The sequence below is a fragment of the Thalassophryne amazonica genome, chromosome 1 (assembly GCF_902500255.1).
Source record: "Thalassophryne amazonica chromosome 1, fThaAma1.1, whole genome shotgun sequence".
NCBI classification, from domain to species: domain Eukaryota; kingdom Metazoa; phylum Chordata; class Actinopteri; order Batrachoidiformes; family Batrachoididae; genus Thalassophryne; species Thalassophryne amazonica.
The window spans coordinates 129,107,518-129,128,684 of NC_047103.1; the positions used below are offsets into that span (position 1 = coordinate 129,107,518).

General features: G+C 44.6%; 1 protein-coding gene across 1 annotated transcript in view; it reads right to left on the minus strand.

Moving 5' to 3' along the window:
* LOC117520380 (keratin, type I cytoskeletal 14-like) overlaps window positions 1–20,923 on the minus strand; it is a 30,715-nt gene extending 9,792 nt beyond the window's left edge. Inside the window, exons 1-5 of the mRNA XM_034181731.1 lie at window positions 20,692–20,923; window positions 12,907–12,989; window positions 10,906–11,062; window positions 10,642–10,791; window positions 3,043–3,168 (exon numbers count right to left, since the gene is read on the minus strand). Of these exons, the coding sequence (XP_034037622.1) occupies window positions 3,043–3,168; window positions 10,642–10,791; window positions 10,906–11,062; window positions 12,907–12,989; window positions 20,692–20,910 (735 nt within the window). The 5' untranslated portion in view covers window positions 20,911–20,923. The remainder of the gene's footprint in view (window positions 1–3,042; window positions 3,169–10,641; window positions 10,792–10,905; window positions 11,063–12,906; window positions 12,990–20,691) is intronic.
* Between the last annotated feature and the right edge of the window lie 244 nt (window positions 20,924–21,167).

Genomic DNA, 21,167 nt, shown 5'->3' on the forward strand with positions numbered 1-21,167 from the left:
CTGTCAGTTAACCATGAGACAAACTGAGTCTTTGTCTGGTTTCAATAGCAGTTTTACAGTCATGACAGGGCGGTCAGGAATGTTTGTGATAAGGGCAGGGAAGACCAACACCCCGACACAGGATCTTTGGACAGTACCACAAGAAAACATATTGCTGCAAATGTTTTTTGAAGTTTCGCTCATTAGGTTGTCACCTGGTCTGCTGTGATTGTGTCAAATGAAGGAAACTTGATTTTGAGCAGTTCACTGTCATAACCATAGGTGGCTCTCGGGTGGGGTGTATTGGGGCTGTGGTCCCCCACCTACCAAGTTAATTTCCATCACTAGAAAAGTGATATTTGCTCACATAAATCCTGACTGAGCCCAAGTTCCTCAGCTCCATTCTCTGACTTGTTTGCTCCTGTAGCATCCCCAGTTTTGCTTTGTTTTTTTTTTTCCATTATGTTGTTTAGGGTAGCAGCATGGGGCTTAGTGGCTAACACAGTGGTCCAAGGTCTACTTCCAACCTGGTTCTTTCTGTGTGGAGTTTGCATGTTGTCCCTGTGTTGGCGCACGGCTTCCTCTCACTTCCAAAGACATGTAGATTTGGTGAAGCAGTGGACCGTACATATGCACGTGTAGGAATGTGTTTGTCTGCCCTTGTGCAAAGCATGATGTGTGTGGTAGCAATGTCAGCTCTGCATAACTTTATGGTTTAAAACTAAAATTAGTTATGGAGACCAAAAGTGCTTTTTCTACCTGACTATAAGCATGTTTACTCATGTAAACTTGGGAAAGGGCAGCACGGTGGGTTAGTGGTTCACACTGTCACCTCACAACAGCAAACAATGGATGTTGATAATTACATTGTGGCCATTCCAGTGGGGGGGGGCAGTAAATCATCCATACATTAAAAGTGAAGTGGCGTCTGTGCATGTGTATGCGTGGGTGCGTGTGTGATTTTAATCTGTAAGTTCAATGTAAGTACATAATATAATTGTCAATGTATTAAAAATACACACAAGAAAGTGATAACACTTATTTCCATTGTGGTCCATTTAAAAATCAAATAAAAATAATAATCCTGATAATGATAATAAAAATGTGTATATGATAACAAGAACCTGAACAATTTATAAATACATTAAGACAAAAATTATGTATGTAACAGGAAATAAAAGGGTTGAGTTCTTCCTCAAAAACTGTTGAGGTCTAAGGTTCTAAAAACATTCTGGACTCACACCATTCCAACTCATTATAGAAACTTTGCATAATTGATTACTACCCTTGAAAAATGTCAGCTACCTGCGCTAGTTCTACCTTATGTGTGCTATGTGTTTATTAAAAACATGTATGTAGTGGACCCTTGAAATGTGCACATTTTCTATAAATTATATTACCTCACCATGATACGACCATGCCACCATCTAGCCCCACCAAGAATAAAAGCAATGAAGCTGCCACTGGTCAGAGGTTTATACTAATTTGGAGTCTGAGTTTCCTGAATAATCTGAACTGTGATGGTTTACTTTGTGGACAAGAAGTCAGACAAAGAATGTAAACAGTAAGAATACATATTTTTAATTCCGCCGACCCCCCCACCCCCCCACCACCAAAAAAATTCCTGTGTTTTATTTAGATGAGCTTTTATGCATATGTAACTAGAACTCACGTTTAAAGTAGACCTGCACTGAAATAAATATAGTCACATCTTTGGACCAAAAAATGACTTACATGTACATATAAGATCCTTCTGAATGTAGTAAAGTAAATCTGCAAGCCCAGATCTGTCATACAACAGAGAAATCTTCATTTAAAAATGACAAATTTACAGCTAAAATTTGGCCCTCCGCAAAACTGTCATCACATCCAGGATGTTGCCGAGACGCAAGAGAGAAGACCCTATCCCAGCATGCATCGCGCGCACCAACTGTAATTTGTGGATTTACGTCAGTTTGCATCTCTTACAAAAGTACCTTTTTATTGTCTTATACGGAAGGATCGACTTTTTTTAAAACTTAAAATTGTCTTGCGGTACGTTTGGTGAGTACACATTTCTTTTATTTTTGCTTGAAAATTATTTTTGGGGACTTTTTCATACGCCCAATCAAATTTTCAAATGCGACACGTCTTTAGCCTCCGGTGTTACCGTTGCGGGGTACGGATGCGAGACTCACAAAGAATCCAAGTCATTAAAAAGATACAAACCTCTCTCAGTGGCTACGGAGCTCTGCGGCTGCGATTACCGAGACTGTGCAGTGCTGCAGATTTTTCCGCAAGAAGTCTATCCTTGCGGGCTGCCAGAGCGCTCCACATCAAAACAGACTTGGACTTGTTGCCAAGTTGGCCGCACCTCCATTCAGTAGACAGGGATGTGGTGCCGGAGTTGGCCGCAGCTCTGCTCAGCAGACACAGGGGCGGTGTGAGTGGCCCGCTGCGGCGTTTACCGAGCCAGCAGACTCGGTAAGCGCATCAGAGGCAGTGACAGCAAGGCGTCGGGGAAGAATGTCACCCGCTGTCGATATTGCTGCTGATCTGAGCATGCAGAGCTGTATCTCACATTCATTGCAGCTTACTTTTGGATGTTGAAACCAGGATGTGTATAACAGTAACATTACTAACAGATAAAATCAATTTCAATGCGGGATCGGACTGAAGGCGCTAGCACTCTGTCTTCTCCCTCACGTTACGGCAATGTCCCGGATGTACAAACAGTTTTCGCGGAGGGCCAAATTTTAGCTGCAAATTTGTCATTTTTAATCGAAGATTTCTCTGCTTAATTACAAATTTGGGCTGAGATCTGACCACATTTATTTCAATGCAGGTCTACTTTAAGCTGTTCTGTTTTGGTTGATTGTTTAACCAGGGTTGTAGTTTTTGGGAATACCCCAAAATGTAACCAAATGTAAAAATTTCAGTTAGTCATGGGTGAACTTTATTCATCACATCCACAAAAAAAAACAAAAAAAAACACTGATTTTCATTGTTTTCTTGAAAAAGCTCATCAGAATATGGGATTGCAAAGAAAAAGTTGTATCTCTAGTAAACACGTTGTTCTCTTACCGTGCTGAGCTTGGCCCGGATCATAATCTCCACATGACGTTTGTCTCTGAGAAGACTGTTGAGCTCCATCTGTCCAAACTGCAAGGCCTCTGTGTTTTGTGCCACCTCCGCTTTGATGGTGTCAAGCTAGTGAAGCCAGAAATAAATAAAAATAATGAGGTAAAAGAAGTAGGAAGGATCAAGGAGACTTGAAGCTATCAAACATAGCCACAATCTTTCTTCATGAATGATGTCATCATTTGTACCTATCTTCAAGATCCTCAAGTTCATTTGTGGTCCAGCTTTAGCTTTGGCTCATGACTGACATTTTTGCAGATGCGGTTTCACCATGATGCTTGAGGTAGCTAACTTAGCAGTACTCTGATAATCCCAAGGAATCTGTAGCTAATTGTTGAGACTGAGAAACAACAGGCCAGACACAGAAAGTGTTACATCATCACTTCAAGGATTCTATGCTGGTGACCTATAGCACAAGGTCTAAGTGGTTTGGGGTGTGCCCAGCTCCACTTTGCTTGTGGGCGTAGACTTTGAGTGCAAAATAGGGTGCAAAGAGGTTGGATTTATTTCCTAAATTACTCGTGGATGTGTTGATAAGCACATAAGTCTGATAAGTTGATAAGTCTGCTCTGTGTAAGCCTGATCCTGTCAGATCTCAGAAGCTAAGCAGTGTAGGATCTGGTTGGTACTTGGATGGGAGACCTCTTTGGAACACTAGCAGCTGTGTGTGTTTCTCCAGGTAAAAAACTGGAATTGCATCAGGAAGGGCATCCAGCGTAAAACTTGTGCCAAATACCAAGGTGGATCAGGCTGTATCCGCTGTGGCGACCCGAACAAGATGGGAGCAACTGAATGAACACCAACAACAACTCATGGATGTGTTGATGTCATAACTTTAGTCTATATTTGGAATACATGTTGCAGGCCCGCTGACAGCATCATGACTGAACACTGGCCCTGCATCCCAGGGCGCTGGATGACCCCCCAACTGCGATGTAAATGCTTTTGTGGTCATCTCAACAACTGCACCTAGTTTTTTCATGTTGTTTGATTTCTGGTTTGCTGTTTCTTCAGCTTTGTAAAAATGAGTAAAATTCTTGTAACTGATAGAAAGGTCTAAGCCCCTCAGAGTCTGGTTTGCTTGAGGTTTCTTCCTCAATACCATTTGAGGGAGTTTTTCCTTACCACTGTCGCCTGTGTGCTTGCTCTAGGGGTTGCTAAGGTTAGACTTTACTCGTGTGAAGGGCCTTATGCAGCTTTATTGTGATTTGGCACTATATAAAAAGAAATAAATTGAAATAACAAGAAATATACCAATCAACATGTCATTTGTCATCCCAGGCTGCACCCCATCAGAAGACAGGCTTTCTGGCAAGTTAACGTTATTTGATATCTCTGCCAAAGTGTCAGAGTGCATCAGGAGACAGCAGTCGCCAAAGCTCCCTAAGGTGAAGCAGTAAGATGAAGTTTTGTGTGTTTCCATGAGTGTTCAGTTTTAATTCATTTAATGGTTGTTTTTAATTTAGTTTAATTGTGTGCACAAACGGGGTACACAGGTATTAGGATTAGGGATACATCTGAGGTCCTGTGGATGCCGTACAAGACTTTCAGGGTACATCTGAGGTCCTGTATATGCTGTACTGATCTTTCAGGGTGAAGAAAGAGCTGAGCCAGAAGGTAAAACGCTTCATTTATGCAGTTGATTTATGCTCCTATCCTTGATGAGCTTTGGGTAATGACCAAAACAACAGATTTGTGGATACAACCAGCAGAAATGAGATTCACTTGTTAGGTATCTGGACTTACTCTCAAGGAGAGGGTGAGAAGCTTGAATGTCCAGGAAGGACTCAGAATTGAGCTGCTTGCTTATTCACATAGAAAGGAGTTGGCTGAAGTGGTTTGGGCATCCAGTGAAGATGCTGCCTGATCGTCTGCCTAGGGAGGCCTTCCAGAGACGTCCAACTGAGAGGAGACACTGTGCTTGACTTTACACCTGGATTTTGATGGGCTATGGCACAGCTGCCTTCTGCTCCCACGGACCAGTGCACCAGCACTCCATCTCACCGTGCCTCATTTTCAGACCAACATCCTAACACCGATGAGTGCAATTCTGCTTTTGATTTTGATGACATGGACATTGGGTGTGAAAGCCACCACTGCATTGGGTGGAAATGTGATGTGCACACTTTTGCACTGGGTGTAAGATCGAAAAGTTGAAATCATTTTGGAATATTTGACTTTTCTCAGCATCAGTTTGACTCCAACTCACATAACAAGGACATGAGTCTGTCCTCATTGACCTATCAGTCCTAAAGAAGAAGGTCGGGGCAGATAATGAGGGAAAGTCAGGATTGCGGACAGCAATGCGGAACTGACATAACTACACCTCATCATGGACGTGTGCACCACCCACTACCAGACTCCTGTCTCAGTTCTGTGAATCTTGTCCTATTGGTTTTCGTATAGCTCCCCTTCTAGCTGCCACCTTATCGTGGTGGGGGAGTTTGCGTACCCGGATGATCCCAGGAGCTATGTTGTCGGGGGCTTTGTGCTCCCTGTAGGGTCTCCCAAGGCAAACAGGTCCTAGGTGACGGGTCAGACTAAGGGCAGTTCAGAACCTCCATGACCAGTAAAAGATCAAGGACCGTGACGTCGCCCGGTATGGTGGAGCCGGGGTCCCACCCTGGAGCCAGGCCTGGGGTTGGGGCTCGCGCGCGAGCGCCTGGTGGTTGGGCCTTAGCCCATGGGGCCCGGCCGGGCTCAGCCCGAAAGAGTGACGTAGGCCCGCCCTCCTGTGAGTTCACCACCTGCAAAGGGGGCCATGGGGGTCGGGTGCAGAGAGGATTGGGTGGCGGTCGAGGGTGGGTGGCAAGGCGGCCCGGTCCATGCTCACAGCCCCTGGCTGTTGGGACGTGCAATGTCACCTCGCTAGGGGGGAAGGAGCCTGAGCTTGTGCGGGAGGTTGAGAGATACCGACTAGAGATAGTCGGGCTCACCTCCACGCACAGCTTGGGCTCTGGTACCCAACTCCTGGAGAGGGGCTGGACGCTTCATTTTTCTGGCATCGCCCACAGGGAGAAGCGGAGAGCTGGGGTCGCATTGCTTATTGCTCCCCAGCTCAGTCACCAAGTGTTGGAGTTCACTCCGGTGAACGAGAGGGTCGCGTCCCTACGCCTTCGGGTCGGGGACAGGTCTCTCACCGTTGTCTCGGCCTACGGGCCGAGCGGCAGTGCAGAGTACCCGACCTTCCTGGAGTCCCTGGGAGGGGTACTAGATAGTGCTCCGACTGGGGACTCCATTGTTCTCCTGGGGGATTTCAACGCCCACGTGGGCGGCAACAGTGAGACCTGGAGGGGGGTGATCGGGAAGCACGGCCTCCCCTATCTAAACCCGAGTGGTGTTCAGTTGTTGGACTTCTATGGGCTCTGGTACCCAACTCCTGGAGAGGGGCTGGACGCTTCATTTTTCTGGCATCGCCCACAGGGAGAGGCGGAGAGCTGGGGTTGCATTGCTTATTGCTCCCCAGCTCAGTCACCAAGTGTTGGAGTTCACTCTGGTGAACGAGAGGGTCGCGTCCCTACGCCTTCGGGTCGGGGACAGGTCTCTCACCGTTGTCTCGGCCTACGGGCCGAGCGGCAGTGCAGAGTACCCGACCTTCCTGGAGTCCCTGGGAGGAGTACTAGATAGTGCTCCGACTGGGGACTCCATTGTTCTCCTGGGGGATTTCAACGCCCACGTGGGCGGCAACAGTGAGACCTGGAGGGGGGTGATCGGGAAGCACGGCCTCCCCTATCTAAACCCGAGTGGTGTTCAGTTGTTGGACTTCTGTGCTAGTCACAGTTTGTCCATCACGAACACCATGTTCGAGCACAAGGGTGTCCATAAGTGCACGTGGCACCAGGACACCCTGAGCCGGAGGTCGATGATCGACTTTGTAGTCGTATCATCTGACCTTCGGCCACGTGTCTCGGACACTCGAGTGAAGAGAGGGGCAGAGCTGTTGACTGATCACCACCTGGTGATGAGTTGGATCCGCTGGGAGGGTAGGAAGCCGGTAAGACCTGGCAGGCCCAAACGTATCGTGAGGGTCTGCTGGGAACGACTGGCGGAACCCTCTGTCAGCGAGGTCTTCAACTCCCACCTCCGGGAGAGCTTCTCCCAGATCCCGGGGGAGGTTGGAGACATGGCGTCCGAGTGGACCATGTTCTCCACCTCCATTGTTGATGCGGCTGCTCGTAGCTGTGGTCGCAAGGTCTCTGGTGCTTGTCGCAGCGGCAATCCCCGAACCCGGTGGTGGACACTGGAAGTAAGGGATGCCATCAAGCTGAAGAAGGAGTCCTACTTATCTTTGTTGGTAGGTGGGACCCCAGAGGCAGCTGACAGGTACCGGCAGGCCAAGCGTGCTGCAGCCCGTGCGGTCGCATAGGTAAAAACTCGGGTCTGGGAGGAGTTCGGGGAGGCTATGGAGGAGGACTATCGGTCAGCCTCGAAGAGATTCTGGCAAACCGTCCGACGCCTCAGGAGGCGGAAGCAGCTCTCCACCAGCACTGTTTACGGTGTGGGTGGGGAGCTGTTGACCCTGACTGGGGATGTTGTCAGGCGGTGGAAGGAGTACTTCGAGGATCTCCTCAATCCCATCGTCTCGTCTTCCGAAGAGGAAGCAGAGACTGGGAACTCGGAGGCGGACTCATCCATTACCCAGGCCAAAGTCACCGAGGTGGTTAGAAAGCTCCTCAGTGGCAAGGCTCCTGGGGTGGATGAAATCCATCCTGAGTACCTTAAGTCTCTGGATGTTGTGGGGCTGTCTTGGCTGACACGCCTCTGCAACATTGCGTGGCGATCGGGGACAGTGCCTCTGGATTGGCAGACCGGGGTGGTGGTCCCTCTGTTTAAGAAGGGGGTGTGTTCCAACTATAGGGGGATCACACTCCTCAGCCTCCCCGGTAAGGTCTATTCCAGAGTACTGGAGAGGAGAATTCGACTGATGGTCGAACCTCGGCGCACCCTGTGGGGAGTGCTCCGGGAGTATGGGGTCCGGGGTCCTTTGCTAAGGGCTATCCGGTCCCTGTACAACCGCAGCAGGAGCTTGGTTCGCATTGCCGGTAGTAAGTCAAACCTGTTTCCAGTGCACGTTGGCCTCCGCCAGTGCTGCCCTTTGTCACCGGTTCTGTTCATTATTTTTATGGACACAATTTCTAGGCGCAGCCAGGGTGTAGAGGGAGTCTGGTTTGGGAACCACAGAATCTCGTCTCTGCTGTTTGTGGACAATGTGGTTCTGTTGGCTTCATCAAATCAGGACCTTCAGCGTGCACTGGGGCTGTTTGCAGCCGAGTGTGAAGCGTCCGGGATGAAGATCAGCACCTCCAAATCCGAGGCCATGGTTCTCGACCAGAAAAAGGTGCTTTGCCCTCTTCAGGTCGGTGGAGTGTCCTTGCCTCAAGTGGAGGAGTTTAAGTATCTCGGGGTCTTGTTCACGAGTGAGGGACGGATGGAGCGTGAGATCGATAGACGGATCGGTGCAGCGTCTGCAGTGTTGCGGTCGCTGTATCGGACCGTCGTGGTGAAGAGAGAGCTGAGTAGGGGGGCAAAGCTCTCGATTTACCGATCGATCTATGTTCTGATCCTCACCTATGGTCATGAGATTTGGCTCATGACCGAAAGAACGAGATCGCGAGTACAAGCGGCCGAGATGAGTTTCCTCCGCAGGGTGGCTGGGTGCTCCCTTAGAGATAGGGTGAGGAGCTCGGTCACTCGGGAGGAGCTCGGAGTCGAGCCGCTGCTCCTCCACGTCGAAAGGAGTCAGTTGAGGTGGCTCGGGCATCTTTTCCGGATGCCCCCTGGACACCTTGCTGGAGAGGTGTTCCGGGCACGTCCCACTGGGAGGAGGCCCCGGGGAAGACCCAGGACACGCTGGAGGGACTACATCTCTCAGCTGGCTTGGGAACGCCTTGGGGTTCCCCCGGAGGAGCTGGAGGAGGTGTGTGTGGATCGGGAGATCTGGGCGGCTTTGCTTGAGGTGCTGCCCCCGTGACCCGACTCCGGATAAAGCGGAAGAAAATGGATGGATGGATAGTTCACAGAACTTGAGTTTGAATGTTATCTAAATCTTACAGGATTCTTGCTGCCCTGCAGGATCACACCGTGTCTTGATGCACTCTTGCCAAAACTACACCTTTGCATAGTCAGGGGTGTGTCTGTGTTTTCTATACTGTCTTATAGGAGCACAATTAGCCTAAGTTGTGTGTGGACTTAGGAACACCTCAGCACATGCACACTGCTCCGTATGACTGGCCCTTAACCCAATCCTGCAAAAGGAGTTCCAAAGCTGCCCCGTGCACATTCTTACTATCTTGCAGACTCTGTAAAGGCCTTATGGCCCGGTCCCGGTGGGGAGAGGACTAATTGCGCATGAATTGAGTATACAAATTTTGGGCATTCATTGTCGTCCGCAACAAAACTGGCCAAAAATGACAAATTTCTCAGTATGAATTACGGATATATAATGTATAGCGGCTATATAACGAACAATCATGGATGTATAACGCATGTATTGAGGAAACGGATCAAACGCATTGCGTTTATCACAGAAGTATTACAGATGTATTGAGAATGCATTGTGCACGTCTTGCGGAAACAGCAGTTGTATTGCGCATGCGCGGCATCTGCATCATAAAAGAAGCGCACTCACACCACAGCGACATGTCTACACGACCGACGTCAAAGAAGGAGGGTAGGAAGAGGCAGAAGGCTGCTGCTGATGCAGAAGAGAGGGCTCCATCTCCCACCCCACCTCCTCCAGCAACAGATAGGGCCAGGTCTCCCACCCCACCCCCTGAAGCTGCTGCTGTTGAAGTCATTCCTGGACTTGGACAAGTTGATTGGTATGTTGTTGGATGGCAGCAACTCTCACACTATGTCTTTAGGGATCCATAACTACATCTGTACATCTCCACAGCTGGACTGGCAAATATGTTGATTTCTGCCACATTTATATAGTACTTTGGGTTTACGTGAAGTGTTTGTTATGCATTCAGAAATTGTTTGCAAATCAGATGCAAAGCAGATGTAATACAAATGCTTTATTCGTGGCTAATCTGTATGCATTCGCTAAAATTACTTTTAGTTTGTGATGTGGATGTGATAAGCACGCTATATATCTATTTTACCCACTGCCCCAGTCCGCTGCCAGGCCGCAATACCCTGTCAGTTGCGGATATCAGCGGATATACAGCGCATAGATTGAGTATGTATTGTGTATGTAAGGCAGATGTCATCCGCAACTAAACTTTTGTGCAGCTCAAAATCCTGGCAAAGGAAAAACGTGCCTCTGCGGATAGTTGCGGACGTGTGCAGATGTCGGCCAACTCATACAAGCATGTTTCAAGAATACTGCAGATGTTTAGTGAATATAAACCAATTCTGTGCGCAATTCATACACAAATCTTCCTAAACGGCAGTGGGACTGGGCCTTTACAGATTCCCACGACACTGTGCTTATAAGTCATCAAGTAAAAACTGATGCTAAAGTTTGAAGGAAAAATGACCTATCAACCCTGAGGTGAAGACAGTAACAGTGTTTGTTAGGCCAAAAATAGACCGTACCTTCTTCTGGTACCAATCATCACCTTCCTTCATGTTCTTCTTAACCAGTCTGTCACACTGGACGTGGGTCTTGTTGAGGCCGGAATCCTGAGAATCCACTTCCACCTTCACATGGAAGTCCTTGATCTTCTCATGCAGCTTATCAACCTCCTAAAAGACTCACAGGAGAGCAGTTTGAAGTTTTCATCCTTTGTAAAATACACATGCTGAATTATGTGAATACTTTTGTTTATTTATTTGTTTACTTATTGTTTTCAGCCTCACATGTTTGTGCTCTTTCTTGAAGTGAAGCGTCTCCTCCTTCACAAACTCAATCTGTTTGTGCAGGTGTGAGCGGTTCAGCTTGATTTCATCTATGTTCTTCTTCAAACCCACTAGGTCTTGTTCGATCATCCATTGCACCTGCTGCTCAACCTCCAGCCTGCATGTGTGTGGCAGGGGGGAATCATTAAAAACTCTAGATGATACATTTTGGTTGCCTCACTGACAGAATTACAAAGGTTGTGTTTTAAGGCCCCTTCACACATAACACGAATGAGGCCGCATGGCGCACGATGGAGGATTTCAATGGCAGTCGTGAAAAATCAGAGCTGCCTCGAACGCCTTGTGCAGCAATCGGCACAACCATTAGGCCACAGCACATGCACTCCACATTCGTGTTGCACTGGAAACTCAATTGAACGGTGTCAAGAAGAGGTCATACTGCCATCTGACGGTGGTTGCAACATTCGTACAGCATGTCGTACGCAGGTCGGACCATTCGAACCACAGTTGAGGGGCTGCACGAAATGATCAGCCAAATGTGGTACCTAAAAATAACATACGAAAACAATAAAATACAATACGTGTATTAGGCTAAAAAGCTAACTTAAAGAAATGCGTCTTTAGTTGCCTTCTAAAAGTATCTATACAATCCAGAGAATGAAGGGCACAGGGAAGCTCATTCCAGAGGCTAGGCGCCACCACTTTAATAGATCTGTCCCCGCAAGTTTTAAAACGGGTCCGAGGAACCATCAACAGGTTCTGATTGGATGACCTGAGGCTCCTGGCGAAAGCATAAGGCTGGATCAGGTCCCTGATGTACTCCGGTGCCTGTCCATGCAGAGCTCTAAAAGTCAATACCAGGATTTTGTAATGAATCCTGTAGGAGACAGGCAGCCAATGCAAAGTATTAAGAATAGGAGTAATATGGTCCCTCCTGCGGGTGCGGGTAAGCAGGCGCGCAGCAGAATTTTGCACAACCTGCAGGCGGGCCAACTCCTTCTTATTCAGACAGGTGAAGAGACTGCTACAATAATCCAAACGCGATGAGACGAATGCATGAACAATCATCTCAAGCTCTTTTAAAGTCACCATCTTACGGAGCTTAGAGATGTTCTGAATTTGGAAAAAACAGTTCTTAACCAGGTAATTTGTGTGCTGCTCCAAAGACATCCCTCCATCCAAAATGATACCCAGGTTACGCAGGCTGCTTTTGACCGTGCAGCTTAGGCTACTGAGATGCTGCTTAATTCCAGGTACAGCACTACCTGGTGCTACAATCAGAGTCTCAGTCTTATTGGAATTTAACTGCAGACTGTTCTCAGTGAGCCATTCCTTAATTTTGGCCAAACAATTTGTGAGAGAGCAGAGTTTCTGTGGCTCAGTTGTCTTAAAAGAGCAGTACAGCTGCAGATCATCGGCATACAAATGATAGGACACATCGCTGAACTGCTGGATCAGCTTGCTGAGAGGAAGGAGATACAACGAGAACAAAACAGGTCCCAAGACCGATCCCTGTGGCACACCCCACAGATCTTCTGTGGGGTGTGCCACAGATCATCTGTGTGGAGTGTTAAGTGTGAAGGGGCCTTACACATCTGTTGGCAGTTGGTAGAAAGGTTAGACCTTTCCTGGAATATAATGTGTTCAAATTTGTGTTTATTCCAAAATAATTGTGGAGCCATGAATATTTAAAAGGGTTATATTTAGTGTTTTATAGTTTTATCCAGACAAATATGTGCATTTACTTGTACATTTTTTTCTTTTGGTCCTTATGAGCACTAATGTTCAACCTTGACAAAGGTATACACTCAACCGAGTACCCTTGTATTTGAAAACTATCACCATCCAGGTTCTGAACGCAATATTAGCATTGTTACATTGCCAACATCCTATTTGATTTTAATTTCTGTGTGATGCCTGATTTTTAATACCATCTGCCTTCAAATGAGATAAAATTGCATCATCAAATGACATTTAAATCATTTAATGTGCGACACTCACTTTGTCTTAAGGTCTGCAGTGGCCTGTTTGATGCTGTCAACTTGAAGCAGGAGCTTGTTATTTTCCAAAGTCACCTCTCTGACCTGAAGCAATAATTTCACATCAAGATGAAAGGGTTACATTAGAGGGGTCAAATATAAGAAGATAGTCATACTAGAAACCAGATGACATGAAAATCCAAACAAAAACACAGTCAGTGTGGAAAAAAAACACAATCTCATTCTTATCATCATTCAATGTACAATAAGTGACAACTGCATTTTTACAAAAAATATTTTGGTTAAAAGCAGCATGTTCATGTTAATCCAACAGCAAAAGACTGGTGGATTTTGTGGTTTGATTTTCTTTTCTTTCTTTTTTTTTACTTACAACAGTTTTACATTGCTCAGTGATGGTATATATACAGCAGTGTTCAGAATAATAGTAGTGCTATGTGACTAAAAAGATTCCAGGTTTTAATCCAGGTTTTGAGTATATTTCTTATTGTTACATGGGAAACAAGGTGCCAGTAGATTCTCACAAATCCAACAAGACCAAGCATTCATGATATGCACACTCTTAAGGTTATGAAATTGGGCTATTAGTAAAAAAAAAAAGTACAAAAGGGGGTGTTCACAGTAATAGCAGCATCTGCTGTTGACGCTACAAACTCAAAACTATTATGTTCAAACTGTTTTTTTAGCAATCCTGTGAATCACTAAACTAGTATTTAGTTGTATAACTACAGTTTTTCATGATTTCTTCACATCTGCGAGCTATTAATTTTGTTGGTTTGGATCCAAGATTTTGCACGTTTACTACTGTGCTTGGAGTCATTGTCTTGTTGAAACACCCATTTCAAGGGCATGTCCTCTTCAGCATAAGACAACATGACCTCTTCAAGTATTTTGACATATCCAAACTGATCCATGATACCTGGTATGCGATATATAGGCCCAACACCATAGTAGGAGAAACATGCCCATATCATGATGCTTGCACCACCATGCTTCACTGTCTTCACTCTGAACTGTGGCTTGAATTCAGAGTTTGGGGGTCATCTCACAAACTGTCTGTGGCCTTTGGACCCAAAAAGAACAATTTTACTCTCATCAGTCCACAAAATATTCCTCCATTTCACTTTAGGCCAGTTGATGTGTTCTTTGGCAAATTGTAACCTCTTCTGCACATGTCTTTTATTTAACAGAGGGACTTTGCGGGGGATTCTTGCAAATAAATTAGCTTCACACAGGCATCTTCTAACTGTCACAGCACTTACAGGTAACTCCAGACTGTCTTTGATCATCCTGGAACTGATCAGTGGGTGAGCCTTTGCCATTCTGGTTATTCTTCTATCCATTTTGATGGTTATTTTCCGTTTTCTTCCACGCGTCGCTTTTTTTTTTTTGTCCATTTTAAAGCATTGGAGATCATTGTAGATGAACAGCCTATAATTTTTTGCACCTGCGTATAAGTTTCCCCCTCTCCAATCAACTCTTTAATCAAACTACGCTGTTCTTCTGAACAACGTCTTGAACGTCCCATTTTCTCAGGCTTTCAAAGAGAAAAGCATGTTCAACAGGTGCTGGCTTCATCCTTAAATAGGGGACACCTGATTCACACCTGTTTGTTCCACAAAATTGATGAACTCACTGACTGAATGCCACACTACTATTATTGTGAACACCCCCTTTTCTACTTTTTTTTTACTAATAGCCCAATTTCATAGCCTTAAGAGTGTGCATATCATGAATGCTTGGTCTTGTTGGATTTGTGAGAGTCTACTGAATCTAATGGTACCTTGTTTCCCATGTAACAGTAAGAAATATACTCAAAACCTGGATTAATCTTTTTAGTCACATAGCACTACTATTATTCTGAACACTACTGTATATATATATACACTCAACAAAAATATAAACGCAACACTTTTGGTTTTGCTCCCATTTTGTATGAGATGAACTCAAAGATCTAAAACTTTTTCCACATACACAATATCACCATTTCCCTAAAATATTGTTCACGAACCAGTCTAAATCTGTGATAGTGAGCACTTCTCCTTTGCTGAGATAATCCATCCCACCTCACAGGTGTGCCATATCAAGATGCTGATTAGACACCATGATTAATGCACAGGTGTGCCTTAGACTGCCCACAATAAAAGGCCACTCTGAAAGGTGCAGTTTTATCACACAGCACAATGCCACAGATGTCGCAAGATTTGAGGGAGCGTGCAATTGGCATGCTGACAGCAGGAATGTCAACCAGAGCTGTTGCTCGTGTATTGAATGTTCATTTCTCTACCATAAGCCATCTCCAAAGGGTTTCAGAGAATTTGGCAGTACATCCAACCAGCCTCACATCCGCAGACCACGTGTAACCACACCAGCCCAGAACCTCCACATCCAGCATGCTCACCTCCAAGATCGTCTGAGACCAGCCACTCGGACAGCTGCTGAAACAATCAGTTTGCATAACCAAAGAATTTCTGCACAAACTGTCAGAAACCGTCTCAGGGAAGCTCATCTGCATGCCCGTCGTCCTCATCAGGGGTCTCGGCCTGACTCCAGTTCGTCGTCGTAACCGACTTGAGTGGGCAAATGCTCACATTCGCTGGCGTTTGGCACGTTGGAGAGGTGTTCTCTTCACGGATGAATCCCGGTTCACACTGTTCAGGGCATATGGCAGACAGCGTGTGTGGCGTCGTGTGGGTGAGCGGTTTTCTGATGTCAGTGTTGTGGATCAAGTGACCCATGGTGGAGGTGGGGTTATGGGATGGGCAGGCGTCTGTTATGGACGAAGAACACAGGTGCATTTTATTGATGGCATTTTGAAGGCACAGAGATACTGTGATGAGATCCTGAGGCCCATTGTTGTGCCATACATCCAAGAACATCACCTCATGTTGCAGCAGGATAATGCACGGCCCCATGTTGCAAGGATCTGTACACAATTCTTGGAAGCTGAAAATGTCCCAGTTCTTGCATGGCTGGCATACTCACCGGACATGTCACCCATTGAGCATGTTTGGGATGCTCTGGACCGGCGTATACGACAGCGTTTACCAGTTCCTGCCAATATCCAGCAACTTCGCACAGCCATTGAAGAGGAGTGGACCAACATTCCACAGGCCACAACTGACAACCTGATCAACTCTATGCGAAGGAGATGTGTTGCACTGCATGAGGCAAATGGTGGTCACACCAGATACTGACTGGTATCCCCCCCCCCAATAAAACAAAACTGCACCTTTCAGAGTGGCCTTTTATTGTGGGCAGTCTAAGGCACACCTGTGCACTAATCATGGTGTCTAATCAGCATCTTGATATGGCACACCTGTGAGGTGGGATGGATTATCTCAGCAAAGGAGAAGTGCTCACTATCACAGATTTAGACTGGTTTGTGAACAATATTTGAGGGAAATGGTGATATTGTGTATGTGGAAAAAGTTTTAGATCTTTCAGTTCATCTCATACAAAATGGGAGCAAAACCAAAAGTTTTGCGTTTATATTTTTGTTGAGTGTATATATATATATATATATATATAAACAAACTAGCGTGTTGCTCATGGGGATCCACAGGCTCTAGATTGGGTAGTGTTTAGAAAATAGGTATCTCACATTTTTCAAGGGTGTTTCTAGAATGAGTTGGAATGGCGTGTGAGTCCAGAATGTTTTAGAGCGGTGTCGCAGACCAAATGCCCCCCCACCCTAAAAATTGGTCCACCTTGCTTCCCTGAGCATGCATCATCATTGGACCACAGCAGCACGTCTGAGACAGAGTCTCTTCCCCCCAAAAAATCAAATGGATTAATGGGATTATTAACCATCAGATGATAAAGTTAACACCTCTTAAATCATTCTAAAGTCAGTTTGAAGCAGAAACTAGGCCATTTTAGCAGAAACTTCCATGATGCTATGAAGTGACTGACCCCCAGTGAATGCACCAGTTAGCAGCTAGTGTAGCCACGGTGCTCTGATCGCTTCTTTCATCTTTTATGATGAAATAATGCTAAATTTATGTGGAAATGATTGCTGTACAAAAGCTTCAGATATCTGTTGCTGAGATAGATGATGACTGGAGTGTAGTTTTAAGCAGAAACGAGGTAATAATCAGTGAACCGCGGCTAATGACGCAAGCGCAGTGAAGGCAGGGGGACCGATTTTGGGGGAGGTCATTCGGTCTGCAACCCCAACAGTTTTTAGAAGAACTTAACCCTTTTATTTCTTGTTAATTATGTGTTTTTTATGTTAATTTACTGTCTTCATAAATTGTTTAGGTTCTTGTTATCATATACACACTATTATTATTATTTTTATTCTATTTTGTCATTTGATTTTTAAATGGACCACAAAGGAAATATGTGTTTTCACGTTCTTATGTCATCCATAGGGATGGGTATTGATAAGATTTTATCTATATCGATGCCATTATCGATTCTGCTTATCGATCCAATTATTTATCAATTCCCTTATCAACACCTCTTGTGAATTTTTTGTGTACTAAAAGTAAGCTTTACAGGTTTTCTATGTCAACAACATTTTATTGAGTCATAACGTAAATAAATATGAAATTGGTCACTGGATCCTTGATCTCTGGACATAAATAGAAATAAACAAAATCTGTAGTTTTTGTCAAAAGTATTTCCTTTCAGACATTAATGGCACAAATGTAACTCCATACATAGCCTCTGAGCTGAGCTCTTGCTGCCAGCTGCACTGCATGTCAGGATGTAATTCATAAAGAACGCAGGACGTCTAATTTTGGGAGGAAAAAACGTTATGGTTAATTGTAGTTCATTGTTTTTATTTCAACATCTGGAAAGAGGTGTCATTTGATTTAAAACAGCAATTCGCTTTGAAGTTATTAATTCTGACCGGACCATAACTTGACTCGCTAGAGGGCGGTCTAGCATTTGGAGCTATGCAAACGGAACAGAGGACGATTCTCGTTTCTTGCCCGCAAGAAACGAGAATTGAGAGTCCCAGTGAGTGACTTTAATCCTCACAAAAGTGACTCATGATTGACATCTTTAAATGGCTTTGACAGGGTTTAAGAAGTGGACTTGCCGCTTCTGAAACGCATTGAAGCAGAGAACCAACGAAGCAGCGGATTGGAGCACTGCTTCATTGGTTCAAGCTTCAAGCAGAGTCATGCTGCAGAAGTGGTTGATTACAGACCCGCTGCAGGGTCTGCAGTCAACGTAAAGAAATGATCATTTTTACAACAAACACCCTCAAAAACAATGACTGCTCTGAAGGACCGATAAAGGAATCACTAAGCAAAAAGGCTATTGATGTCGGTGGATCGAATCAATTTTTAATGATTCTCGAAAAGAACCGGTTCTCGATACCAATCCCTCATCATCCAGATATTTTTGACGTATGTACATTTATATTACATTCAACTTACTAATTAAAATCACACACGCACTCACGCTTTTAATATATAGATTATTTACCAACCCCTGTTGGATTGGCGTGTGAATTGAGAATATAAATATCAATGTTTATATAATGGCTAATTGTATCCTTGTCACTTGATTGATGATTTGTATGTCACGTGACATGGATTATTTGTCTCATTTGTGTTGTGTTGCATTTAGGATGCAAATATGGTTCCATTTACTGTGCAAATGTGGTTCCATATGTTTTGTACCATTGCATGCTGTAAGGCACACACTACTGGGGCGACGTTTAGCTAAATATGGCGGAGTTTGTTTCACTGATGGACGATGATTTGAACGAGCTAATTGATGGTGCTACTTCTTCTAACAAAGACCAAAAAAACAACCCAAATCCACTACGCCATAAGCTGTCTGGGGGCATGAAGAGCTGTTAGGATGAAAACCTGGACAAATTTCTGACGCAATTTTTCGAAGGACTGAGGAAGTACATAAAATCTTCATTTTGAAGTATCAGAGACTGCATCATCAGAATTATTTTTAGCTAGCTAACTGTTTTTCCAAGTTGACTGAGAACATCTTGAACTCCTATTTAAAGTTTGTGTTGGACTGTTGATGTTAAAGCACCAGTGATGCACCAAAATCCTTTTCTGTTGATTGTAAAGTAATAAAATATCAAATGACAATGATCTATTTTAGCTGTTATATAAAACAAATAATGAATGTTTTTACATTAGACCTGTTCAAAATGTCAAATGTTACAAAATCTTTTGGGCCACAAGTTGTTCTTGTTCCACTAATAAAAGACCTGTGACAAATGCGAATGTAATCGGACCGTGTTTAGTCAGGCATGGATCGAGACCGGTTTGGACCGATGCAGTTGCATTGGTCAAATTTTTTTACGCATCGTTCATCATCGGTAAAAAAAAAAATCTTGAATAATCCCGAATAGTGCCAAACGTGTCCCCGCGGTGAACACAGCTTCGGTGGTTTTCATGTCAACCTATAGTCTGTAAATTATACGGATTTTTCTGAGTTTCAGAGTCATACGGACATACAAATAAAGTCGGATATTCAAGGTTTGGTCTGCAGCGGGTCTGTAATCAACCATTTCTGCAGTGCGACTCCACTTTGAAGCCATGAACCATTGAAGCAATGCTTCGATCCACTAGCTCGTTGGTTCTTTGATTCGCTGCTCTTCAGAAACGGCAAGTCTGCTTCTTAAACCCTCTGAAAGCCATTAAAATACCATGAGTCACTTTTGTGTGGATTAAAGTCACTAACTGGGACTCTTGTCTTGTTGCAGTCAAGAAACGAGAATCGTCCTCCGTTCCATTGACACAGCTCCAAACGCTGCACGGCTCTCTGCTGAGACAGAGTCCAGTCGGAATAACTTCAAAACGAATTGCCGCTTTAAATAAAATGACACCTCTTACAAACATTGTAATACAGACAAGAAACTACAATCGACTAAAACGTTTTTTTTCCTCCCAAAATGAGACATTCTGCATTTCTTTACAAATGACATCCTGAAGTGAAGCACAGCAGCTGTAAGAGCTCAGCTCAGATATATGGAAAGACATTTACGGCAATAATGTCTGAAAGGAAATGCTTTTGACAAAAACTACAGATTTTGTTTATTCCTATTTATGTCCAGAGATCAAGGATCCACCATGTAGAGTTTATTATGTCCAAAGTTTAAGGATCCAGTGACCAATTTCATATTTATTTAATTTAAAACTCAATAAAATGTTCAATTTCAATTCAATGTCAATTTAATCGGCTTATAAAGTGCCAAATCACAACAAAATATAAATATCCTAAAACAATATACATCACAATTGTACACATATCACAATTGTGATAAACAATTAAACATTAAATTAAACAATTAAACATTAAACAATTAAACATTAAACAATTCCTCCTTATACTGTGTACTACTACATTATGAAAACTACATACTATAATAGTATAATTTTAATCAAAATGTATTAGTAATTGAATAATTTTTATTGTATATAATTATTGTTGCTATTATTATTACAAGCACAACAAATAAACTACCTCTACTCCTGTTATTCTTCTTCTTATTATTATTGCTATTAATAACAACAATTTGACTCTTGTTGTCCTGGATGACAACCACCCAGACACTCCACGGGGCCATCCCAGCCTGCGGAAGCCGGCTATGTGCAGGGTGAACCTGTTGGCCTGTTCTGGGGCCCTCAACACTGAGGTCCACAGAAGGTCGCCACACTACCATAATGTGGCTTTAAATCAGATTAACGCCCTTAAGAATAATCAGCACATCAATCCCAATATTAATTCATTAAATATGACTTTACATTTACATATGAATTTAAAATTAGACCAGGAAGAGGCTGCTGGGATGACTGACCTTGGTCCTGAGACCATCCAGCGGTTTCTGCACCTCCTCCCAGTCACGCTCCTCAGGAGTTTCCCTCCTGGTTAAGATCTCCGTGATCTCCTCCTCCAGCTCCTGGTTGTGTCTCTCCAGCTGTCTCTTCCTGCCCACGTACACGGACAGCCTCTCCATCAAACTGCCCGTGGGGCTCCTGCCGCCTCCTGCTCCCCAAACACGCACGCTTCTGGACATGTGGACGCGCGCTGCAGTCCGGACAGCTCTCCAGACTCCGGCTGGCGCGAGCTGCTTTTATAAGCGTTACGCGCGAACAAACCGGTTCCGAGTGGAAAATCATCAACTTAGTGGCCACTTTTTTTTTTTTTTTTTAGATTTTCGGTTGTCAAACTGCTTCTGTGGCCTCTTGATTGGACGCGCACTCAGCTGCGGGGAGGTGATGGGAGGTCCGTGCGCGCTTTAAGAGGGCGCGTGCTGCGTGGACACCTGCAGGT